General features: G+C 53.5%; 1 protein-coding gene across 9 annotated transcripts; it reads left to right on the top strand.

Annotated features, from left to right (window-relative positions):
* On the top strand, positions 1–24,880 carry SLC43A1 (solute carrier family 43 member 1). Of its 9 annotated transcripts, none has more exons than XM_036221062.1 (15): positions 1–87; positions 1,407–1,573; positions 9,053–9,230; positions 9,346–9,401; positions 9,533–9,609; positions 11,956–12,048; positions 13,669–13,802; positions 14,639–14,811; positions 15,927–16,076; positions 16,176–16,211; positions 16,412–16,550; positions 18,477–18,618; positions 18,894–18,967; positions 20,694–20,817; positions 22,842–22,982. In XM_036221062.1, exons 2-15 carry the CDS (start codon positions 1,420–1,422, stop codon positions 22,980–22,982), a joined length of 1,671 nt encoding a protein of 556 aa, XP_036076955.1. In that variant the 5' UTR covers positions 1–87; positions 1,407–1,419. The 9 variants fall into 9 exon arrangements, 8 of the variants coding, with proteins under 8 accessions (XP_036076955.1, XP_036076954.1, XP_036076960.1 ...); XM_036221061.1 differs by lacking the exon at positions 1–87 and adding an exon at positions 301–401; XM_036221067.1 differs by lacking the exon at positions 1–87 and adding an exon at positions 646–775.
* Positions 24,881–25,497: the final 617 nt, after the last annotated feature.

The following is a 25,497-nucleotide window of genomic DNA, read 5'->3' as shown; positions in this document are numbered from 1 at the left end:
GACACCTTGAGCGCGGACGCGCCAACAAGGAGCTGCGCTCGCAGAGGCGTCCGCTGCGGCAGCAGGGGCGTTTGGCCCCCAGCCCAGGTGAGCAGCGGGTGTGGGGTAGGGGTCCGTGGCCACGTACCCGCTGAGAGCCACCCGGGCTGCCTGACACCGACACACCCAGGCTCTAAAAAAAAAAAAAAAAAAAAAAAACCGTTACCTGAACCCCAGGGTCCTGCGGCGCCTTGTCTCGTCGCTCCAAGCGCGCCCCTCCCTCCCCTTTACTCTGCTCCTTCCGACTCCTCCTCCCCCTCTCGGCCCCCTCTGGTTGCACTTCCTCTGTTCAGAGCGACACCCCTGGGGGTCGAACGGACCTGCGGGAGCGCCCGAATCCAAAGCCCCATGCACGGATGAGGGTACGGCACTCCTCCCCGCCGCCCCCCTGAAGAAGCGACTCACGCTTTCCTTCCCCCTCCGGCTCTCCCCTGCCCGGCTCTTCTCTGCTTTGCTCGGCCTCGCCCCCCCCCCCGGCCACTCCCCGCCCCCGCGCCGCGCGCGTCCCGTCTCCTCCCACGGCCACGGCCACGGCCGCAGCCACGGCCACGGCCGCGGGGCGGGGGAAGCTCGGGCGCTTTTCCTCCTTCTGGTAAACACACCCGCCCGCCAGCCCATCCGTCGCCTCTGCCCAGACAAAGTCGGCGGTCTCCTGCTGGAGCCCGCGCCCCCTCCCCTGGCAGGAGTGGGAGGGCGGGCTCCCGGGCGTGCGGTGTGGTGCGCGGAGCCCTGCGAAGTGAGTGATGGGCACCCTGGGGCGCTAGGGGCGCAGGAGGGCCCGCTCTGGGTCACCGTCCACGTGGCAGCTGTTGCCTTGCGCCGAGAGACAGTAGGGACACGGGTCGCCGGGTGCGTCGAGGGGGAGGGCTTGCTGTCGTCCAGCCCCAGAGGAGAAGAGTGGTCTTACAGAGACTACAGAAAGGGCGGGGAGGGTTCTTAGGTCTGCCTCGGACTTCCCCTTTCTGGGCGTCCTTCCTGGCACAGGAGGTTAACTGAGGCTTCAGAGCGCGCTCTGCTGCCCTTTGGGGACTTAAGGAAGTGAGGGTTTGGCCCCTGGGAACGGGGTCTAAGCGTTCTGGCCGGGGTGGAAATGCCGGGCAGCGCACCAGCGGGATGTTGCCGGTAGACAGGACCTGCCTTATCTCAGAGAGCCGTCTGGCGGGAACTCAGTGCCGCGTGCGCCCCTGGCACTGCCAGTGCGCCCAGAGCCGGCTCAGCAGCACCCGCTGGGAAGCCCAGGGCTCTATGGAGTCTCCATGAAGGACCCCTCGTGGGCAGGGCCGAAGGGTCTGAGGAGCCACCACGATGCAAGACCCTAGTCAAGGCCCGCTGGGGGGCCCTTCGCTCAGTGCTCTGTTCCTGTGCAGGCTCGCGGCCAGCATGGCCCCCACGCTGCAGCAGGCGTACGAGCGGCGCCGGTGGATGGCCGGCACCGCCGTGCTGGAGAACCTGCTCTGCTCCGCGGTGCTCCTGGGCTGGGGCTCCCTGCTGATCATGCTCAAGAACGAGGGCTTCTATTCCAGCCTGTGCCAAGGTATGCCCGAGAGGGGGCCAGTCGGGCTGGGGGAGGGGCAGCAGCGGGGGCAGGTGGACACCAGAGAAGGACAGGTGGCCGAGTGGACAGAAAACAGGGCTGCTTAAACCGGAGCAGCGGGCAGGGGGTTGGACAGCCCACTTCCTGACCCCCGTCAGACTTCATCTCCGGGTTGAGCCGCACTCTGCCCTCTCTGCCTACTTTATCGGATCCAGCCCTCGCTGAATGCCAGGCATCCCGCAAGGCATCCGGGACCTGGCACTGACCTCCGAGATGGAGACTTCTAGAAGGGGAAGTGCTAACTCCTAAGCTGGTGAGGGATTTGCGACTAGGGCTCTGGTAAAGCTAAGTAAGGCCCAGGAGAGCCTGCAAAGCGATTGTAAAGGGCCTGCGGTCTTTTTTCAGAATCTTTTGGCTCCCAGGTCTTCAAATCACCCATTTGTACAAAGTTAATAGCCTCATTTCCTCTAGGCTAGGCATTAGGGAGGGTCCCCTGTTTTATTTCAATTTCTATGACACTCAAAGAGGGAGTGGGAAGTTTAATGCTCCATATCTAAGGTAACTTAACCGTATCTAACTGTATCTCACTAATAACTGCCCTGGGCGGTCTACTGGAAAGGAGGGAGCTGTGCTGACGAGCTTTGGCCAAGGATGGATCGATGTGGATTTTGACACCTACCCTGCTCATTCTTTTGCTCAAACTTCCATATTTTGACACAGGCTCTTGGAAGAAGGCCAGCTGGGGTTCGAATCCCACTGTCCACCAGTTTTACCAGCTGGGTGACATCAGTGAGTTCCTTAAAACATTGAACCTCAATCGCCCTGTTCCATGGGAGTGCTGTGAGAGTCAATGGTGCATGATAAATATTAGTGACCTTCCCCTCAACCCGAGTCCCTGGGGGCACCTGCTTTGGCTGTGGGAAGAGAGCTGAGGCCTCAGGGGTGGCGCTAGGGAGGTCTTAAACTCTGCTCTGGGCAGCACCCGCTCCGCCAGGGGCTGCTCCGCCCCTGCTAGGGTTATCTATAAGGAAGCAGCAGATGGCATAAGGGATGGCCCCAATGACAGGGCATTGGGAGGCAGGTTGGTTCAGGAAGAGTGGCCTTGTGGTGAAATGATAGGGTTCCAGGGTGGCTGCAAGAAGCAGGCAGAGAGCTAGGAGGGCCTTGAGGAGCAGCGTTTGCAAATGGAGGTGGGGCGTCCAGGTCCCATCTGAGTTGTTTACCTTGGAGACTAGGGAGGACTTGTCCTAATGGCCTTGATTCCTGCCACCGCAGATCCGTAGCTCCTTCCTGCCTTTTCCACGCGTCTCGTTTTTTAAATCAACTTTATCGAAGATTACTTTATATGACACATGTTGATGAGCTGTGACAAAATTTGTGCACCTTGGGAACCATCAGCAAATTAATTTAGAATATTTCCATCACCCCCGAAACTCCTGCTTCCCTTTTACTGCCTATCCCTCCACCTGTGCTTTTTAAAAACGTCGATGAGCTTTATTAAGATATAAGTCACATACCTTACAATTCACCCATTTAAAGTACACGATTTAATAATAGTGATAGGCATGTAAAAATCCAGCGTAAGGAATATAGTCAGTAATATTGTATTAACTATGACAGACTTATTGGGGTGATCACTTTGTAAGTTATATTAGTATCTATGTCGTACACCTGAAACTAGTATAATCTTGTATGTCAACTGCAATTGAAAAATAAAATTTAAAAGACCTATTAAAAATAAAGAAATGGTCTTTGTAGAAATAGTTGCAAGTATTAAATGTACTTAATACCTGCAAACAAAACAAAACAAAAAATAAAGTATACATTTTCATGGTTTTTAGTTTATCCAGAATTATGCAACCACTACCACACAATCAATTTTGGGACATTTTCCGTACCCCAAAAGGTACCCTGTGCCCATGAGCAGTGCCTCCTCTCCCCACTCCTCCCTCCACCCACTAGTACTAGGCAACCACTCATCTACTATCTGTCATAGGTCTGCCTGTGACAAAAATAGATTTGCCTATTCTGAGCATTTTATACACATGACATCATGCAATATGTGGTCTTTAGTGACAGGCTTCTTTCACTTGGCATGGTGTTTCCAAGGTTCCTCCAGGTTGTAGCATGTGTCAGGACTTGGTTTCTTCCCATTGCGACTAACACTCCATTGTATGAATCTCCCACGTTTTATTTATCCATTCATCAGTGATGGCCCTGTGGGCTGTTTCCACTTTTTGGCTTTTATGAATAACGCTCCTATTCGGGTACAAGTTTTTCTGTGGTCATTTGACTGCCTTCCCCTTTATGTATATGTGTGGGAGTGGAGTTGTTGGGCCCTAAGGATAACTCTACGTTCAGCATTTCGAGGACCTGCTAGATTGTTTTCCAAAGCAGCTGCACCATTTGACATCCCCGGTTCCAATTTCTCCGCATCCTCGCCAACACTCGTTGCTGCTGTTTTTTTTGTTTGTTTGTTCGTTTGTTTTTTGTTTTTAGCTGTTCTAGTATACGTAAAGCGTTGTCTTTTTGTAGTTTTGATTTGCATTTCCCTGATGGCTAATGATGTTGGGAATCTTTTCTTCATGCGCTTCTTGGCTATTGTTATATCTTAGGAGAAATGTCTGTTCAGATCCTGTGTTCATTTTTAAATTTGGTTATTTGCCTTTTTTCTTTATTGAGTTGTAAGAGTTCTTCATATTCTAGATGCAAGTTCCTTATCAGACAGTGATTTGCAAATTTTTTCTCCCACTGTGGGTTGTCTTTTCACATTCTTCGTGTTGTCCTCTGATGCACAAAAAGTTTTCACTATTCATGGAGTGTCCAATCTACGTATTTTTCCTTTTGCTTTTGTCTTCTGGTGTCATGTTTAAGAAAGCATTGCCTCACCTAAGATCGCAAAGATTTACACCCGTGTTTTCTCCTCAGAGTTTTAGAGTTTTAGCCCTTACATTTATATCTTTGGTCCATGCTGAGTTAATTTTTGTTTGTGATGTGTAATATCTACCTGGTGTTTCAAGTTGCCCAGAAGTGAGTGTGTGTCTGAGCCTGGTCGTCGAGGATCACTAGAGGTGACCAAAGTGAACTCTTCCCCCATTCTCAGTAATTGTCCGTCCACTCTTCAGCATGTCTCTCTTTCCCCTCTTCTCTTTCACTCAAGGGACTCCAGCCTCAGTCCTTGAGACATCAGGGTGATTGGGGGTGCTCAGCCATGCTGCCCCGTTAACTACACCTACTTCCTGCTTCTCGAAGCCTCATTCACTGAGGTCTTGGCCTCCCTCTACAGGGTCCCAAGAACACAGAATCAGCGCAGAAGTCTGTGTCCCCACGGTATATGGAAATGGTTATGCGGCATGACTCCCAGCTCCGCTATGTGCTGGCTGGCCAATGTGAGCCAGATACTTAACACTCTGAATTCTCTCAGTTCCCCCTGCGTAAAACGGGGCCAATAATCCTTACCTCGGGGCTGTTGTGACAATGAAATGAGAGCAGGGTTGCAAAATTCAGACAACTGGCAGGGGTTGTTATTATGTTCTGGACCCAGCTGTGCCAGCCTTCGCTGTGTGGCCTCAGGCAAGTCACCTGTCTTCTCTGACTTCCACTTCTGAGTCTATACAATGGAGGGGACAACTCTCATCCTCTGTGCCACAGTGATGTGAGAACCTAATGATGTCATTTTAACACACGTGGAGCTCATTATTGAGGTGTTCATTGGTGTCAACTTTCCTGTCCACACACCCTGTCTCCTCAGTGCTACACCCTGGGGTGCGTGGTTGACTCACCTATAGGACTGTCATGACTGAAGGGGGCTCTGTGACTCAGAATTTAGGCAGGGGCAGTTCAGTTTATCACACACTACTCTATATCCACATAAGTGCCGAAATATGAAAACAAAGGCTCAAGTTCATTAAGCATTTACTGTTTGCTAGTTAGATCATTAGTCCTTACAACAAATCTGTGATGTAAGCGTTATTCTTAATCTCATTTGTAGAAGACAAAGCTGAAGCTCAGTCAGGCTAAGTAACTTGCCTGAGGTGCTACAGCTAATAAATAAGGAGCAGAGCGAGCATCCAAACCCAGATCTGACTCCGGGACCTTTCTCTTAGGCCTCGTGTAGACATCGGTCCCCGACCTTCAGCTTAGGGTTCTCCTGGGGCGGGGGCGGAAGGGGGGTCTAGACATAGACAGGACAACTAGCTAGAGCCCAGTCCTTTGGGAGTTTTGGTGAATGTGACTATGTTGGCTGCAGGATAGAGAAGCGTCAGGGTCTAAGGGAGCTCTCTCTGACAGGGGAGTGTTTGTGTGGCGATCCTTAGGGCCAGCCTCTCAAGTGACTGCCACCACAACCCCCATGTCACAGATGGGGTGACAGAGGCTCAGGGTTGCAGCAGCACAGCTAGTGGAGCCCGAATGTAGCCACGCTCCTGTTTTCTGGCATTTCCCAGACCCAGTCATTTGTCGTTCACCTTCATGATTTCACTGTTCCTATGTGCCATAAGTGCTGCTATTTACTTGATACTCCCTTCTAAATCAACCCACTTAAAAAAATTAACCTCACTTTAAAGTGTAATATCCTTAGACTCTTGGGTTTGATGTTACTTACACACACACATCATGCACATGTTTCTAATGCATCCATATGTATACATATGTATTCCTAATAAATACATATATGCATGTGTGGTACACATGTATATTCCTACGTATATGCGTGTGTGTGTGTGTGTGTGTGCATGTATGTGTGTTTTCGATGCCCGTTCAGAAAACTAATGACTATGAAACATCAAACACCATTGCATGTGCCTCCTGAGCCCATCTGGAGCTCCCCACCTGCTGTGTGGACCACACTTGAGGAAACACTGTTTTCTGTGGCTTCTGAGCCTAACGCTATCACTAACCCAGTATGTTTTCTCTGTCCCACCCCACATCTCACGTGACTTGTCTGTAAAAGGGTAGGACTTTGGAGACTGCTTCCGTCGCCTCGACACTGAGAGAGGTCTAAGAGGTCTTCACATCTTGGCCTGCTTCCCTGTTGCTTCAGTCTGGCTTTATCCAGCCATGCGGAGTGATCAGGTCTCAGGAACTAGCTCATGTTAGTCAGACTTACAAGGGGCTGATCGATAAACCAGAGAAACAACTGTGTTAATTGGCCTGGAGCTCTTAGGTGGCTGGCATCTCACACCAGTGGAAGGACGGGTTTCCTTGCCAGCACTCAAATCAGCCTGGGAAACTTGCTAAGCTGCCCTGTTCAGGACAGAGGGGACTCTGTGCTGTGGAAAGCGCTGGCTCTGGAGATGGTCTTGAGTTTGAATGTGCACCTGCCTGTAAGAAGCTGCGTGGCTGCGAGCCGCTGCGCTTCTCCGAGCCTCCTCATCTATAACATGGCGATCATATACTCGCTTTGTATGGTGGTTGCGTGAATTAAATTGAAATACTACATTAAAAAGCCTGGCACACAGTAGGTGTTAATTAATTGAGAGCTAGTGGGACTGTTCATAGAAGAAAGTGTCATTTGATTGTCAAAGACTTAGGAGCAGGGATAGTGTCTAAAAGTCAGAGGCTGCAAATTCGAGTGCTAACAGAGGTCGGGCGGTTAACAATTGGCGAATCAAGGTAGGTGTAAGTGAGGTGAGGACTTGGGGAACTAGAGCTAAAAGTGAGGTGAGGACTCAGGGGACCCAGCAAGCCCTGCAGGAGAGGGGTGGCCTCCACTCAGCTCCAGCGATGGCTCAGTCTTCTGACTTCTTAAAGAGAAGCCAGACTTCTGGGTTTTTATGTGATAGCTCCTGATTTTAAACTGGCGCCCAATTAAAATTTCCAAGCCCAACGAAACTTGTGTGTGGGCCATGCCTGGTCCCCCGTGTGCAGCCTCTGGCCTAAAGCATCTTTGGCATTCCTCCTGCACTGTCCACTGTCCCAACGCGGTGCCTGTCATCCGGTAGGTGTCCAGCGAGTATGTGTATGTAGGATAAATGGATGTAGACAAACTTGGTGGCGAAATGAAGAGTGATCATACAATCCCTAAGTTACGGGGCTAGCCTGAGCCCCGAAAGCCATGTGGTCTAAACCTTTAATGGCTTCTTCCAGGTCCCTGAGGCTCCTCGCCAGTGGTACCGACCAATGGGAAACTCCCCATGGCCCAAGGCACTTCCTTGCCTGGTTGGCCAGCACTTATCATCTCAAAATTCAGCATGTTCTTCCTGATGTTAACACTTAGGTGGATCACCCTTCTGCCACCCGAATGCCCTTCAGATATCAGAGGTCGGGGGTCATTGTCACCATCGAGAGCAGATGCCACTCACCCTCCCCCAGCATTCAGGTGCAATCACATACTCCTGAATAGCACCGGTCACTCTTTCAATCAGCATCTGCTCTTTTCCTTGTTTATTATCTAATGTAAGCCCCACAAGAACCCAAAGCTTCCTGTCTTATTCACTGTGGGGTCCTCAGCACCTGGAGAAGAGGCTGACCATGCAGTGACCCTCCAGGTGGCCATCAACTCCCCTTCATCAGCTTTTTCAGGAGCACAGTCCCTGGACCAGGCCCTGTGCAAAGGTCTTTGCTCATCTTCAACTGAATTTCCTAAGCAGCCTGTGGGTTCCTTTTACAGGCAAGGGGCCCAAGGCTCAAAGAGAGGAAGTTACTCACCCAAGTTCGCACAGCTAGTGCATGGTGAGAATTTAGACCCCAGTCTCTCTCCCTTCCAAGTGCACCCTGAGTTTGCCCTTGGCAATGATGCCTAAGTAACAAAAAGGAGGCAGGGGACAGCCCCCTCGGGTTCACTGAGCACTGAGTGACCTAAAATCAACCTCTTTTCCCTCACCGCTGTCCTTTTTCTTTAACTTGTCACAACTCGAAGTTGGCAGTTTACCCAGAAGGTAAGTCCTACAGGTTAATGTCTAAAGGGTATCAGAGGGCAGTGCCATGGTCCTGATTCTGTGCCCCAGTTTCATCATCTGGAGAATGGACAGACTTCATTAGCTGTGAGTTAATACAGTGACCGTTGAGAACAATGCCTAGAACATAGCTAAGCGCTCAATAAATACTAGCTATTATTTCATCAGAATGTCATTTATGGGGAAAGTGTCCTCTGAGTTTTAAGTGAATTCTTGTAACATCAAATAAGCATCACTCGCTGACTTTGTCCCCAGATTTGAGGGTGCCTCCTGTTGGGGGTCTACATCCCTGCTCCCCCCGCCCAGCTTGGCCATTAGTGAATGAATGTTACATGTTGGTAAATACTTTGATGTCCATGAGCACATTTAAGCTAGTTGAGGCCTCCGATTGGGTGCAGGACTTCCCTTGGGTCAGATGCTAGTTGCTGCCATTTACAGAGCCCCCTTCCTTCCGCTCGCAACCTGGCAGGCAGTAAATCAGAGGCATGGGATTTGAGCGCAGGACCCCTGATCCCAGGCTGCTCTCTCCTGTGCCCAGCTGTTCCTGCTGTCATGTGCTGAGCCCTCCCTTCCCCCTCCTCAGCTGGGAACACCACCAACGTCACCCAGGATGCACGGGCCTCGTGGCCCAGCTGCGACCGCCAGGAAGAGATGCTCAACCTGGGATTCACCATCGGCTCCTTCGTGCTCAGCGCCACCACCCTGCCCCTGGGGATCATCATGGACCGCTTTGGCCCGCGGCCCACACGGCTGATTGGCAGGTGAGGCGGCTGGGCCAGGCCTTGGGGACCAGGAGGGCAGGGTCTGGTGCTGCAGGGGGAGGGGAGGAGGGGAGGCTCAGCGTGTTCAGTCGCCCCGCCCCCTGCATCTCTGCAGCGCCAGCTTCGCCGCATCCTGCACGCTCATGGCCCTGGCTTCTCGGGACACCAGAGGTGAGAGGTCTGGCCTCTTGTGCCCCCACGAGAAAAGAATGAGTGGGATGAAGGTGGCTGTTTACCCCAGCTCTCGCCCTTGGCCTCCCGCAGCTCCCAAATGCCCTCGCCTACCCCTCTTCCCTTCCCAGTTCTGTCTCCACTGATATTCCTGGCGCTGTCCCTGAATGGTTTCGGTGGCATCTGCCTCACGTTCTCTTCACTCACGGTGAGTACGACGGCCTCCGGCTTGGCAGCAGGGTGCCCAGGAGTGGGGTGGGGGTAGCAGTGAGTCGGGGCGAGAGTGGAGAAGGAACAGTGGACACAGATCAAATTGGAGCGCGTGTGTCCTGAGCTCACACTGTCTGCTGAGGTCTGTTCTAGGCACGGGGGGGGGGGGGGGTGGCGGCGGCTGCAGTACAAACAACTGGATTTCCTCACCTTCCCGGAGCTGGCATCCGGGGCTTAGGGGAACAGGCACTCCCGGAAACAAGTCAACTAATACATCGTGTCCGTAGTCATAGTGCCAGAAAGGAAATAAAATTAGGTAATGTGATCGTGACAGGGAGGGGGCAGCTTGGGACAGTATGCGTGTGTTTGCCCCCATGCGTACGTGCGGCGCCTGGCTGTCCACAGGAAAGGTCGCGGGAAGGCACGTGTGTCGCTTGCGACTGTACTCGTTTGAACCATATAAAGTTGCCGACACTTGGCCTTCCTTGACCTGCAAAAACAGTTTTCATGCGGCCTGACCTCTTACGCATGTGTGTGTTTTGAGTGTGTTACTCTGGGTGTGTATGTTGACACACGTGGGTGAGTGTGAGGGGTCAAGGCTTATGAGCGTGTGGTTGAGAGGAGTGGTTTCTGGCTGGAGCTTTTTCTTTCTTTTTCTTTTTTTTTTTAAATCTCACTCTGCGCTGTTTATCTCGCCTGATCACCAAACTGGGTGTTTTTGGCCGAATTTCACCCCAGCCCTTCATTCCAGCCCAGGACATTTCACAACTCTAAGGAAGCAGATCCTTTCCCCCTGCCCCCCTCCGCGGCTCCTTCTCCAGGCTGTGCAGCTTGGCTCAGGGCCCTACCCTGTCTCCCCTCCCTGCCCAGCGCTGTGGGGCGCGGGCGCGGGGTCCTGACCTTGGACCCTGCGCTGGCCCTGGCCATCCTGGGAGGTAGGCTTAGGGGGCCCCCCGCCGCCAGGGATCTCCAGCCAATGGCAGGGCCTGGAGCGGTCCCCACCCCCAGGACCTCTGTGCGAGCTCGGTTCCCGCCTGGACGATCTGGGCTTGGGCTTGGACGTCTATGCTCCCCAGCCCTTCAGCGCGGGGTTAGCTAGCGGCCTGGCCTTGCGCCCACGTGCTGGGCGGAGGCAGCGCCCTGGGACCCTCGGGTTGGGGGCGGGATAGCAGGGCGGCTCCAAGGGCCTGGCTTCTCTTGGCCCTGGCCCTTAGCACTGGAGGTCTTGGCAATGTGCCTTGCAGATACAGGGTGCCAGGGCAAACCTCTGCCAGAGTCGGGGTCACCTGGCTCCACACTCTTTTTATAGCTACTTGGAGGTTGATGGGGGGACTCAATTCTCTGTGTTTATCCACCTTTCCTTCCAGAGCTATTTGGGGGTTCTTTTCTGGGTTTTGATTTCCCATGCGTGGAGAATAAGCCATCCCAGCTGTGGAATCTGTTGCCATGTGGAAGATAGTGGAGCCAAAGTGGGGTGTGCGCTGACAGTGGCCGGACTTTGCTCTCTCCTCCCCTGAGGACCTGGCTCAGGCCAACATAGCAGAACATGCAATCAGTTCATCCTCCGCTGGTGGTCTGTGCCCGTCAGAGCCACCTGGACACCTGGCCTCCCCGAGTCCCGCCCTCGCCTCCCTAGCCTGTCCTATGAGGGGTCCTGCACCATCCTGTTCCAGAGACAGCCATGGTCACAGTCTTGGGGTCTGGGATAGAGCTAGAGCAGTCCGACGGGAGAAAGTCAGTAACATGCTCTGCGAACTTGAGCACGTTTCTTCCCCTCTCTGGGCCTCAGTTTTCTCATCTGCCAAATGAGTTGCATGAGATCGGTGTTTCTTTTTTAAAGAATTAATTCACTTTCCGGGTACAGTCGACATACAGCATTGTATTAGTTTCAGGCATACGACACAGTGATTAGGCATTTATATACCTTACTAAGCAGATGAGTGTTTCTTAAACACCCATTCTGTGGGTTATTAAGAAGTGTCACACTATAAAGAGGGATCCATGAATAACTAGGGAAAACCTGTGATTAAAAAAATTTGACAAAATTTCTCTTCGAGGGCGCTTCTGGGGGCCTTTTAAGATGCTAACGTGCCTTGGGCGTCTACAGGAAGGGCTAGAGCAGTTTCCCTCCTTGATTTGCCTTTGAACTCTCCTGAGGTGTCCCAGGAGGCTGGTGTTCCTGGAGCTCACTGTGAGGGCGTCCCAGGAGGCTGGTGTTCCTGGAGCTCACTGTGAGGGTGGCTGGGCTGGATGCTGCCAGGTTTTTCTGGTGGGGCTGGGAACGGGGAGCCCTGGGCGGATGCTGGGGTCGCCCCTGCTCATGGGCGCCATCCTCTTCCCTCAGCTGCCCAACATGTTTGGGAACATGCGCTCCACTATCATGGGTCTTATGATCGGCTCCTACGCCTCCTCTGCCGTCACGTTCCCAGGAGTCAAGGTGAGGAGCTCCTGCACGGACAGTGAGGTCACTGGGTTTCCTTTTGCCTTGACACAAGAACTGTGTCGGGCGGGGTACGGAGTGGCTAGTGTCTGGTGACCTAGTTCCTGCCAGTTGAGAGATCAGCCCCCACCACCTGGGCAAGGGGACGGGAGTGGGGTAGAGCGCTGAGTCTAGGCGCTACTGCCGACCAGGGGGTCTGATTTCTCTTCTCTCCTCTTTTCCCTTACCATTATCCCGATCCAGCCCTTCATCCTCTCTCCTGGGCCAGTGCAGGCTTTCCCAGCTGGTCTCCTTGCCTCTGATCTTTCTCCTCTCCCATCTGTCATTCACATGACTTCCAGAATGATCACAGATGGAGGACTTACTCACAAACTCACTTTGCCTGCAGAATCAAGTCCAACCTCTTCACGTGCATTCAAGGCTCTTGGTCTCCCCTCCCTCCCCCCCGCCCCGCCCACACACACACACCTTTCTGGCCACATCTTCCCCTGCCCTGGAGAGGCTCGGTGACTTGGGTCCAAGGTCACAAAACTAGTTCATGCCAGGCCAGATCCTAGACAGTTCAGCACAGTGGCCTTTGTTCTAGTTCTGGGCACCCATGAGACCTCATTTCTTCCTCTGATATCAAATGGTAACAAAATGCCCTTTCAACTGGGCCACTGTAAGTCCCTCATATTCCGGCTCAGGCAGTTAACTTGTCAGCTTAGCAGACACTTGCTCAGTGTCTGCAAAGGACTTTGGGAGTATGCATTGGTGGGGTGGCCCTCAGTGGGTCAGGCAGCAGCAGGCACTGAAGGTGGCGTTTCTCCCTTCTCTTCGGCTCAGGCAACTAAGCGTGGCTTGAGGTGAAGCTCTGTCCTGCCCCCAGGGAAGAAAGAGCCCCAAGGCCCAAGGAGCCCCCAGGAGGAGCAGTTTTCCTGGGCAGCACTGGAGCTCTGAGCAGTAGCCTGAGGAGAGGCCAGTCAGTCATCCCAGGCAGAGGGTGGCAGAGAGGACGAGAGAAGTGCCACCATCTCACATACCTGGCTTCCTCAGTAGACAGGCCGGCACATTGGCACAGAAACCCAGTCAGTTCAGAACCTACTTGTCCTGGGTTAAGAGACCGTGAGCAGAGCATTGTACATCTCCCCTCACCACTCAGTGTCACACCTGGGAGCACCTGTGAAAGGTGAGACAAGGCTCATCCGTTTACATTTGTCTTTCCCCTGGGGAACAGGCCAAGAAGGGCAGGATAAACAATAGAGCCTTAATTCTCTTTTGTACATAAAATAAATGACATTTTTGTGTGAAATCAAATATGCACGGAGTCAAGCAAAATTTGTGTGTCTTTCAAGATAATAATTGAGACCTTTCGAGCTTGCGGCCAGCAACTTCAGTACCTCGTGGGCACTACTGCACCCCACTCTAGGGGGCGCTGCAGTGAAAAGGGAGGAGGTGGTCGGGTTTCTAGTCCTCTCAGCTTCCAGCCTTGGGTTCCTCATCTGCAAACTGGGCACAAGGAATGGGGTAGAAAAGACCTTCCCTAGGGCCTCTGAGGTCTGGGTTCTACCTCTGGCTGGAAAAGGGGGGTCTGGGGCCGGGGGACCTCCCCCACAGGTCTGTCCTCTCCTCCCACAGCTGATTTACGATGTCGACGTGTCCTTTGTGGTCATCATGTTCACCTGGTCGGCCCTGGCCTGCCTTATCTTTCTGAACTGTGTCCTCAACTGGCCCAGTGAAGCCTTTCCCGCTCCTGAGGAAGGCAGATACATGTGAGTGGCTCTGTGGGGTCCCTGGGGCAGGAGGGGGACAGAATCAGCCATGGAGTCAGAGAGACTGAATTTGCAAATCACCCGAGCACTCTGAGCTCTGTTTTCTCATCTGTACCGGGCCCGATCCTACCACCCCCTCCGCCCCCCTGGAGCGTAATAGGCGGTCAAGACCTGGTGACTTCTTCTTATTATCCTTTCTGGGTTTGGAAGATGAGATCAGAGGAGGAGGGACCCCCAGCAATCATGCCACGTGCCTTGTGGACCTAGAAGGGGAATACAAAGGAATCAAATACCCTGCGCTTCGTGGGGCAGCCTAAATGCCAACTTTTCTTGATCCCTTGTTGGTTCGCCAGGGGACAAGTGTGTGTGTGTGATGCTCCACAGTTAGGCACATAGGGCACCCGTTAAACTGCTGGTGTTTATCGAGTCTCCTGTTGGGCCCTCGCACCATTCTCAAACAGCCCTATGAGGTAGATTCTGTTAACTCTATCAATAACAAAGGTGCGGGGAACAAAGCGACTTTCCTAACGTCATACCATTGAAAAGGGAACGAATCTAAGGTTGGAACCGGGCTCTCTGACTCCAGTCTGAGTTCTTAATGCTACTTCCATGGCAACCGCCACAGTGGAAAACAAATAGTCCACCTTCACTTCCTGGGTGCTAAGTTGGTCCCTGGAAGTGGGCCCTGCACAGGGAGCTTATCGGTGGGCATGTCAGAGCTGGGTAAAGGGGTGCTCAGCACCACTGGGGTGACTGGGACGGCCCCCTTGAGGCACGCTGTTGAGGGGGGGCTCCGCGGGGCTGATTCCCACTTGTTCCTGCCTGGCTGCTGGCAGGAAGAAGATCAAGTTCACTGGGCTGGCCCTGGATCACAAGGTGACAGGTGACCGCTTCTACACCCATGTGACCATCGTGGGCCAGCGGCTGAGCCAGAAGGCCCCCAGCATGGAGAAGGTTGGCATCAACATCTCCTCCCAGGACATTCCTCCTACCTCAGAAAACCATGAGAGTGAGTGCCTGTCTGGTCAGGGTATGGGCCTTGGGGGATGGGGAGGGCGGGTCCGCACACCGAGTGAGCAGCATGCCCCAGAGCTCAGAGCTCGCCTCCCTTCTTCAGTTCTAACGACACCCCATGATGTAGGTGGGTGGGAATCAGAGCTTAGAGAACTCTGGGAAGTTCAGATTTAGGGGTGCTCTGCTGGATTCCTCGAGCTTTCAGAATGGGGCAGGGTCTCTAGGCCTGTGGGCCAGCTGGTTTCATCAAGACTTCCTGCAAAGCCTGAGCCTCTTGCATCAGGTGCAAAGCACCCCGTGAGCCAGCAGCCTCTAGGCCCGGTCCTCCAACGCCTGGCTGGCGCCCCCTGCTGGCCGAAGGAAGAGCCCCAACCTGCCTTTCACCAGGGCCACTTCCCAAGGTGTCAGCACTGAGGTAAAAGTGAAGGAGCCCTACCAAGCCTTGGAGTGCAGAGATAGGGGTTTGAGTCCCGTTGCCCAGATACAGGTCACGTGACTTGGATACATCACTTACCCTGCTCTCACTTTCTCATCTCTAAAACTGGCACTAAGAACACTCACCTCTCAAAGGGTAGTTGTAAAGATTGGATGAATCCACGGTGGCGGAAGCTCTTTGTCAATTGCAGAACGCTGTGCAGTTATGGGGTGTTATCCCCACTGCCGGTCCCCTCACGCCCCAGTTGTGGGTGTGGCCTGCAGCTTCCCAGCTCTGTGAGCTCAGGCAACTCTCTGAACTTCCTGAGCCACATAGTCACCCTGTGTGTAAAATGCGGTAAAGATAGGGGTGCTGTGCGATTGGGTTAAACGGGGCTAAAGCGTGTCAAGCATGCTTCGCATGGTAAGTGCTTAAAACATCGTAGCTAGAGTTATGTATCACACTAAGCATAGGGTTTACAAATTCAGAGGTTACCTGAAAATGTTCTGTTGAGATAGTTACAGAGCCAGGCAAGAACTTGGAGGCCAGTTGAGTCTGAACCCTTGTTTTTGAGGAAACCAGTCTATACCCACAGTCACATAACGTCAGAGTCCTCACTAGAACTGCACTGGCTGGGACATTCAGAGGGAAATGGAAGATCTGGGGCTCAGGGGTGTCCCCTGCTGTGCCCCCAGAGTCCGTCTCCTTCCGCACGAGCCTCTGCTCCCCCATTTTCCTGTGGAGCCTCTTAACCATGGGCATAACCCAGCTGCGAGTCATCTTCTACATGGCCACCATGAACAAGATGCTGGAGCACCTGGTGATCACCAGTAGCCAGGAGCAGGGTGAGGTGCTGCTGAGCCCACAGGGGGTGGGGGACACAGCACAGCTACCCAGGCTGGCTTCTTACCCTGGCTTCTCCCCCGACCCCACACCCCCAACAGATACTGTCGACTTGAGACAGAAGGCAGCAAAGAAAGGTAGGGGGACGAAAGCTGAGGCCGTTGGCCTGCACCTACCCTTATCACCTTGGGCGTTCGGGGGAGCTAAGGATCTGGGGTCAGAGGAAGGCGATTTCGGCTCTCCCTCTTCTCCCCTGGAAGTGGATGGTGGTGCCCACGGGGCTCCTGGCATCCCCTGTGCCAGCTTCTGACCCCGCCTCCCTTCCCGCCCTGCCCAGTTGGATTCTACTCCTTTATCTTTGGGATCATGCAGCTGCTGTGCCTTTTCACTTGCCCTCTCATTGGCTACATCATGGACTGGAAAATCAAGGACTGCGTGGACTCCCCCGCCGAACTCACTGCCCTCAGTGACGCCAGGTGACCCGCACGGGGGTGGTGACGGCAAGTAGCTAGACGGTGCTTTTCATTTTCTGTGTGCTTTCACATCCAGCATCTTCTTTCATTCTCCCGAGAGCCCTGGGAGAGCAGAGGTACCTCCTCATTATACAGATGAGGAAACTGGGGCTAAGAGGGGATATAGCTCGCTTGTTAATAGCATAGCTGACTGTGTATTAAGCACCTTGCATTGTCTTATTTAGTCCTGCAATAGGTCTCTGAGGTAGCTACATTATCTTTATTTCACAGAGGTGGAAGCCAAGACACAGAAAGGTTAAGTAACTTACCCAAGATCACACAGCTCTTAGTAGCAGGCTCTAGAACTTATGTTATAAAGGGTACACTCTAAACCTTTCTAAAGGCTAGGAAGAGATGGAGTGGATATATTGGGTATTTATTGCTACATAACAAATTACCCCAAAATCTGGCATCTTTAAACAACAAACATTTATTATCTCACATAGTTTCTGAGAGTCAGGGAATGACTTAGCCAGGTGGTTCTGTCAGAGTCTATCTGAGTCTGTTCAGGCTGCTATAACTAAATACCACAGACTGGTGGCTTATAAACAGAAATTTGTTTCTCACAGTTCCGGAGGACGGAAGTCTCAGATCGGGGCACCAGTGTGGTTGAGTGAGGCTCTTCTTCATAGACTTGTCACGTGGCAGAAGGAACTAGGGAGCTCTGAGGGGCCTCTTTGTTAAGGGCACTGATCCCATGATGAGGGCTCCCTCGTGACCTCACCACCTCCCAAAGGCCCTACCTCCTGATCCCATCACCTTGGGCATCAGGATTTCAACATATGAATGTTGGGGGTGGGGGGTGGGGACACTCTCATGGTGTCCCAGGAGCTTTCGGGTAGGGCTGCAGTCAGGGCTTGGAGAACCTGATCCTAAGCTCACTCATGTGGCTGCTGGCGGGAGGTTGGCTTCCGCCCCACCTGGGCCTCTCTGGCAGGGCCGCTCAGGACGAGGCAGCTGGCTTCCCCGAGAGCGCGATCTAAGGGAGGGAGACCAAGACAGAAGCTGCAGTGTCTTTCATAATGTAATCTCCGAAGCGACAAGCCATCACTTCTGTCAGTTACACAGAGTAACTCTGGTACAGAGCGGAGGGGGACTCCATGGGGCGGGAGTGCCAGCAGGCGGGGTTCATTGGGGGCCATCTTGTTGGCTGGAGACCACTCTCAGATCTTGAGCCGAGGTCTTCTGACTGCTGTGCTCTTTTTGTGTTAATCCCGTAGTCTTCGAGAGGCTGGGAGAGGGAGACTAGGAGAGAAGGCAATGAAGTGCCCTCCCCAGGAGTGGTGCCCCGGCACCCAGCCTTCTTCCTCTGCCCGCTGCTCCTGGTGCCCAGGGTCCATTAGCAGGGCCCTTCTGTCTAGGACCAATGGGTAGCCTGCCCTCATCCCAGCCTCCCGACCTCTCCCCTGGACCAGCCTCAGACCCCTTGACCCTGCCACAGAGAGGGGCTTGCCGGGTAGACATGTTCGTTTAGCCTGGTGGGCAGAGACACTTTGCTGGGGCTTCCGATGAGAGAGGCTGTTAGAGCTCCCCACTGTCCACCTTCTTTCCCATCCTCGAGCCTCAGGCGTCACTGTGTATGTGAAATATTTGGGATCTTTGTGTGAGTGCAGATCCTTGGGCCCCACTCCCATGAGTCTTGAGTCTCGGGTGGGAGTGAGGCTCTGGAATCTGCCTTTTTTTAGGAAGGCCCCAGAGGCTGCTGGCGTCGTTGGTGAGGGAGCCACACTTTGAGATGTGCAGGGCTGGAGAAGCGCTCTTCTCCTTTTTCTGCTTTCCTGATGGCAAAGGCAGAGCAGGACGGGGAGGGGCCGGGCTGAAGGCTGGGCTGAGAGCCGGGGGCTGCAGGGGAGGTAGAGGCAGTGACTGAGGATGGCCTTTTCTCCTCAGGGACGGGGTTGCCACCAAGTCCGCCAGACCACGCTACCGCAAGATCCAAAAGCTCACCAACGCCATCAGCGCCTTCACCCTGACCAACTTCCTGCTTGTGGCCTTTGGCATCACCTGCCTCATTAAGAGCTTACACCTCCAGGTACTCACTCCTGTCCTCCCTGCTTTCCCTGCCTCCTAGGACCCCTCCAGAGGGACAGTTCCCCTGGCACCTGCCTTCCAGGAAACATGGTTCTTGTCCTCTGGGCCTATTTCCTGGGTTTTTCAGGAAGTGTTTCCAGTAGGCGGGGTCATGGAGAAAGGGCAGGCAGGTGTGGCCGGGTTTGGCGAGGTTCTGTGTCCCAGATCTCCTCATCCGCCCTTCGTCCTGCCACCACGCCCACTCTTAACCTCTTCCCTCCCCTTTTTTGGTTCCAGTTTATGACCTTTGTCCTGCACACCGTGGTTCGAGGTTTCTACCACTCGGCCTGTGGAGGCCTCTATGCTGCAGTGTGAGTCAGCCCTTCCTGAGGCCCCCCCATAATGAGAGAGTCCCAGAGCAGAGTCAAAAGGGCCCTGGACACCCCTTAAGACACCCCTCCCACCCTGGCTAGGCATGCCCTCCCCAGCCTCCCTGAAATGCTGGCATCTCAGAGCATGGGGTGGCTGCAGAGGACCGGCGGGGATCTTGGAGGCTGTCCAGTCCACTGCCATCTCCAAGCTTTTCTGATGATGGGGAACTCACTGCTCAGATGCAGCCTACCCCCACCCAAGACAACCCCTCTGTCAGTCTTTCCTCGGAGGAAGCCGAAATACTTGTTTTGATGACACTTTGGTACTATATCTGCTCTCTGGAATGGCCCCCAGAGTGGCCCTGTGGAAATTTCCAGACAGCTGTCTTGTTTGCCTTATAATTTTCCTGCTTCGTGTCGAACGGCCCCCAGTTCTCTTTCTCCTTTCTCTTCTGGTTCCCACTGCCAGGCGTTGCCAAGTGACTCTCCCTCGTGTGTGTGTGATGGAGCAATATTACCATAGCGGTGACAAAACCATAACCGATATTGAGTACTTGCTCTGTTGTAGGCACAGCCCAGGACACTTGACCAACACTCCTTCATCGAAACCTCACTCCAGCCATCTCAGCTCCGTCTCCTTTATTTGCTCCGGCTAATGCTGTGAGGTCATCCTTGATCCTTCTCTTCCTCACACTCCACATCCGGTCTGGCCATGATCCCGCCAGCTCCGCATCCCACGTAGCCCGAATTCCTCCCTTCTTGTCAGGTTTGCTGCAGCCACCCGCCCCACCCCGTCCTGGATTACTGCGGCTGCATCTGCATGGTCCCCCCTGCAGCTGCCCTTGCCTCCCCTCGGGCTGTTTTGAACACTGGAGCGGGAGACACTTGTTAAGACATAAGTCTCTCCATGGCCTTTCCAGTCTTGTCTCACTCAAAGAAGAAGCTGAAAGCTGTATTGTGGCTTAAAAGGCCCTGCAGGATGTGGCGCAGGAGACCTCACTGTTCTCTTTCTTACCCTCCCCACCTCGCTCACTCCCCTCCCCCTGTGGCCCCCTCGGTACCTGAGAAACCCTGAGAAACCGCAAGCATGTTTCCTGCCTGGGGCCTGTGGGCTTGCCGTTCCTCCCTCCTAGAACGTTCTCCCTCCAGCTGCCTCACCTCCGGGTCTTTGCTCAGCCATCCTCCTCTCGGTGAGGCCTCCCCCGCTGTCCTGTCTACAACTGCAACCCCCTTGGCACCCTCAGCACCTTCCTCTGCCTAACCTCACCCCGTGGCCCTTATCACCGTCGAACACACTATGCCTTTATCTCGCTTATTGGGTGACTCCCATGCGCCGCACCAGAATGCCCCCTCCACGAGGAGAGGAATCTTGGTCTGTTTGGTTCGTGGCTGACTCTCCACGTACCTAGAATGGCACCTGGCACATAGTGGGAGTCAATAAATGTTTGTTAAAAGAATAAATGGAGAGCGAAGTGAGGGCTTATCCCTGGTTTTAGTGGAGGAAGTAAGGCTCAGAGATGGTCGAGTGACCTGCAGGAGGTGTGATCACGGAAGCAGCTCCGTGGCCCTGAAGTTGTGGCATGTACACTGTCCAGGCCAGGGGCCAAAGAGCACCTGCCAAGAGCCTGAACCCTTACGCTCCACCGTGCCTGGCTGAAAGGGTGCAGGGGGGCCCAGGGCAGGGGAGGGCCGCATGCCCTTCACGCTTGGCGCCTCTCATTCACAGGTTCCCGTCCAACCACTTTGGGACATTGATAGGCCTGCAGTCCCTCATCAGTGCCGTGTTCGCCCTGCTCCAGCAGCCGCTCTTCATGGCCATGGTGGGGCCTTTGAAAGGAGACCCCTTCTGGGTGAGAACGGGGGGTGTCCTCATGGTAGCAGGAGCCCCTTTCCTGCGTGCAGCCCAGGAGATGGAGGCGTGGCGGGGCGGCTTGGCTGTGACAGAATCCCTCCTCTCATCTCAGCCCGGAGGTGCCTTGGAAATCTCTAAGCTGGGGGTTCCCAAGCTGGCTGCCCATCAGCACCCCCTGCAGAGTGTTAAAAATACACTTTCCCCAGCCTTCCAAATCAGTGGCTCTTGACCTGGGGCCAGGAGTCTGTTTTTCATAAGCTCCCAGTTGACGTATGAAGTGGCCCAGCCCTGATCCAGCTCATTCCCCACAATGCAGAGACCCTGTCCAACACCCCTGAGAAGGGGTTCTGCCAAACTCCCTCAGCAACAAACACCTCTTTTGCAAGAGGTGGCAGCCATCAGTACTGTTGGAAAGGCTTTCCTTACATTGAACTGCCCCTCGAAAGTTGATCTCTCTGCCCGCTGGGGCCACCCGCTGCTATAAACCCTTCTCCCACAAGAACAATGATGAAGCGACAGCCACCATTTACGGAGCACTCACCAGGTGCTAAGCACACCATGTACTTTTTTTTTTCAATTAGAGTTGACATTCAATATTATTTTACATTATTTACAATATCATTTTACATTAGTTTCAGGTGCATAGTGGTTAGACATGTACATAATTTACGGAGCGATTCCCCTGATCAGTCTAGTACCCACCTGGCACAATACATAGCTACTATAATATCATCAACTGTATTCCCTGTGCTGTACTTTACATCCCTGTGACTATTCCGTAACTGCCAATTTGTACTTCATAATCCCTTCGCTTTTATCACTCGGCCCCCCAACTCCCCTCCCATGTGGCAACCATCATTGTGTTGACTTTGATTCACTTCGCTCAGCGTAATACCCTTTAGGTCCATCCGTGTTATTGCAGATGGTAAGATTTCATTTTTTTATGGCCAATAGTCCATCATATATACGTACCACTTCTTTATCTAACTGTCTATCACCACGCACTTAGGTTGCTTCCCTATCTGGACTATTGTAAACAGAACGTTATGTGCGTTCCACATATCTTTTCAAATTAGCGTTTTGGATTTCTGTGTATAAATAACCAGAACTGGAATTGCTGGGTCATGAGGTAGCTCTATTCTTCATCTTGTGAGGAACCTTCACACTGTTTTCCACAGTGGCTGCACTAATTTGCAATCCCACCAACAGTGCACAAGGGTTCCCTTTTCTCCACATTATTTGTTGATTTATTGATCGTAGCCATCCTGACAGGTAGGAAGGCATATCTCATTATAGTTTTAATTTGCAGTTCTCTGGTGATTAGTGACATTGAGCACCTTCTCACATGTCTGTTGGCCATCTGTGTGTCTTCTTTGGAGAAATGGCTATTCAGATCCTCTGCCCATTTTTTTAAATCGGATCGTTTGGGGTTTTTTCATGTTGAGTTTTATGAGTTCTCTATACATTTCGGATCTATCACTGGTGAGTAACACCATGTACTTTTATCACTGAATCTTTGCCCCTGAAGCACTGAGAACAAGGCACTTCGAGTGGAGATGACTTGCCTAGGGTCAGGGAGCGAGTAATGCAGAGCGGGATGTGACTGAGTCCAAGCCCCTGCGAGGCCTCCGTGCAGGGCCTCCTGAGCCTTCTGTCCCATTGACTGTGTGTCCCAGCCCCTCGGAGCCTCTTCTTACCACCTCAGATGGTCCCACTGTCAGCATCCTCAAAGGTCCAGATTCCCAACCCGGAAGTTCTTATTTCAGGAGCAGCTTGGCACTGGCACTAGCCAGGATTCAAACCAGGCTCTGCCAATTTCCAAAGCTGCTTGACATTAAATCAGATAACTGTTGGAAAAGTGACTAAACACAGTTAAGTGCTAGCTGGGTTTATCATTCTAGAACAGGAGCTGGAGGGAAATGGCTGCTTTTGCCTCCCTTTTGGGGGCTATGGCATGTCCCTGAGAGAAATGCAGGGAGAATGGGAACCTACTTGACTCTTTCTCTTTCTTTTGCCCTAAAGGTGAATCTGGGCCTCCTGTTATCCTCACTCCTGGGATTCCTGCTACCTTCCTACCTCTTCTACTACCGTGCCCTGCTCCAGAAGGAGCACACCACTGACTGGGAGGGCCCACTGAAGGCGCCCGATGGCATAGACCTCTGAGGCCATGGGACCTGGATGACAGGCAGCCGAGGCCTGAGCAACCAAAGGGAATGCCTCATATGGTTTTTCTACCTGTACCATACGCACAGAGCCAGGGGCCGTGGATTTATAAATACCAAGAGAAGTTCTATTTTTGTAGGGACTTGCTAAAAGGAAAAAAAGAACACCCTAAAAAAATCCCCCAGAGCGATGCGCTCTTGACTGAAGACAGCCCTTGTGCTAGAAGGATGGAGCCTCTTCCTCCTCAGACTGGAGACCGTGCTGTGGAGCTGCCCTTTCTCTGGGCCTTTGTCTTAGGGGCCTGCCTCCTGGTGCCTCCTGGGAGCTTGTGGGATCAGCAAACAACTACCCCTAAGGTCCCCACTGTTCAGTGCTCAGAGTGTGCACGTGTGTGTGTGTGTGTGCGCCTGTGCGAAACGACCTTTTTCCCCTCAGAAGAAAGGGACCTGGGGTGCTGGCTGTGTCCTGGATGGGCCGTGGGGGGCAGACCTCTTCCAGGAGCTGGAGGGCAGGTTCCCTCCCTGGTGCTGCTTCTTGCAGATCTTAGAAGAAATAAAATGGGAAGTGAGAAACTGGCTGGTATGTGCCTGTGTCTTGGGGGGAGGTGTTTTCTCCACACCCCCCAACCCCTCTTCTTCACTCAGGCTGGGCATATATAGGACACCTGAGGTGCCGGCCTGTCCACCTCTCGCTGGCCGGCTCACCTCCCTGTTCTCACCTGTGTCCTGCCCTAGTGTCTGGATCCAGATCCTGCCCCGTTTCCGCCCCGCACTTCTGAGGGTTTGGGGTACATCAGGGAGTGTGGCCTTTTTTCACGTGTGATCAGGGCAAGGTGCTTTAGAAAAAATGGATGACTCTCAAACTTTCCTATCAAACCATGCCTGGGGGCCCACTGAAAGTAACTTTTTTATAGGCCCGTGCTTTAGAAAAAATGGATGACTCTCAAAACGTCATGCAAATTTTGAGCTTCACTTTATACTATATTTATATTTACTTTTAGCATGAAAGTGAAGCTTTAAAATTACCGGAATCAAGGGGAGACACCATCTTTGAGGGCCAGAAACATTTCGGGAAGCTATGCCTTATTTATCGTACTCCTACACCTGTTCAAGTCCCTGAGACATAAACTTTAGAGGTTCGAGTAAGTCACAGAATGGAGGGATGGGATAGGAGGGGCACTAACATTTGTTGCGGATCTGCCTGTCTTCCACAGATATCTTTCTTTCATCCTAATTACGGTCCAAGAGGTCTTTAACTCCATGCTGAAAGTTTAGGGCACAAGACCAAGTACACTCAGCTTGTAGATGGTGGGGCTGAACTTGGAACTTGGGTGGTCTGACTGCTGAGTCCTAACCACAGACCCTCCAGGGCGGTCGGGAGCTGAACGGAGGTCCCAAGTTTCTCAGCTGCCTTCTCTAAGGCCTTCCCACTCTTGCCCCCAAACCTTGGAGAACCCCCAAATGTTACCACTGGAAGATAGCATTACAGATAAGTCATCCTTTCGTCTTACACTCTTTAGAAGTTAATGAAAAAGATTGAACCACCCATTTTACAGATGAGAAACATGTCCAGAAGGTGCCTGGAGACTTGGCAAAGTCACAGCAGATCTCAGTCCAGTCTCTTGACTTTAACACAGGGCCCTTTTCGCAAAATACCACTAGGAATTGGACAGGACTGCTGAGCTGGGCAGGGTCCCAAATGGCCTGCGCCGGTCCCACTGTGGGCTTTGCCCCGGATTTCGATTTTCCCAAGTTTGGTGGAGGCTGATTGTAAGCGGTTAATGTCAGGCAGTACGATCCCACCAGATTCTGGGTGAGGACGGGCGGGGGAAGCTCCGGGAGCGCGCCGGGTACAACGTGTGCCCAGCAGGCGGCGCTGCGTGTTTGAGGCTGGGACCGGGTGGGAGAGGGCAGCGAGCCAGGAAGGGAACCCCCACACGTATGCACACACGCCCCCTACCCACAAGCCTGCGGCATCCCCCGGGTCTCGACCTCCCGCCCCCTACCCTGGCTTGCGCTGTTCTCGTTTGAGATCTGCCACGCTCTATCCGACCCCCACCCTTTCAAACAGTACCTCCAGCCCCACCGATCCTCGCCACGGAAGAAGGGGGTCCCGGCGCTGGCCCCTGCCAGGCTGGGGCTTGGGACCGGGTGGGCGAGGCGGGCAGACGCCTCGGCCTCCTGGGGGAGGGTGTCTCTTCACTTCGCCACGCCGGGTGCGGAGCTTGGGGAGGGGGCTGGGCAGGGGCGGAAGCGAGCTGGAGCCGTGTTTGTCGCGGCGCTGCCGAGTGGAACAGATGGTTGGGGAGGGGAGAGGGTACGTGGCGGGAGGAGGAGGGGTGCGGGGGCCGACGGATGAGGAACCAAGAATTTCGACGCCCGAATCTCCCAGGAGAAGACCCCCTCCCCACTCTTCACACAAAGAGGGGTGGGGAGAGGCAGTGCCGGCCTTTTTCCCTGGGAGTCCTGGCCTCTGGCCTGCAACAGACCCCACTGCGCCGCCACCCGGCCCGGGG

This window comes from Rousettus aegyptiacus, unplaced genomic scaffold, assembly GCF_014176215.1.
Source record: "Rousettus aegyptiacus isolate mRouAeg1 unplaced genomic scaffold, mRouAeg1.p scaffold_m13_p_5, whole genome shotgun sequence".
In the NCBI taxonomy this organism is placed as follows: Eukaryota; Metazoa; Chordata; class Mammalia; order Chiroptera; family Pteropodidae; genus Rousettus; species Rousettus aegyptiacus.
The sequence above is the reverse complement of the archived record's forward strand: the minus strand, read 5'-3'. Positions and strand labels throughout refer to the sequence as shown.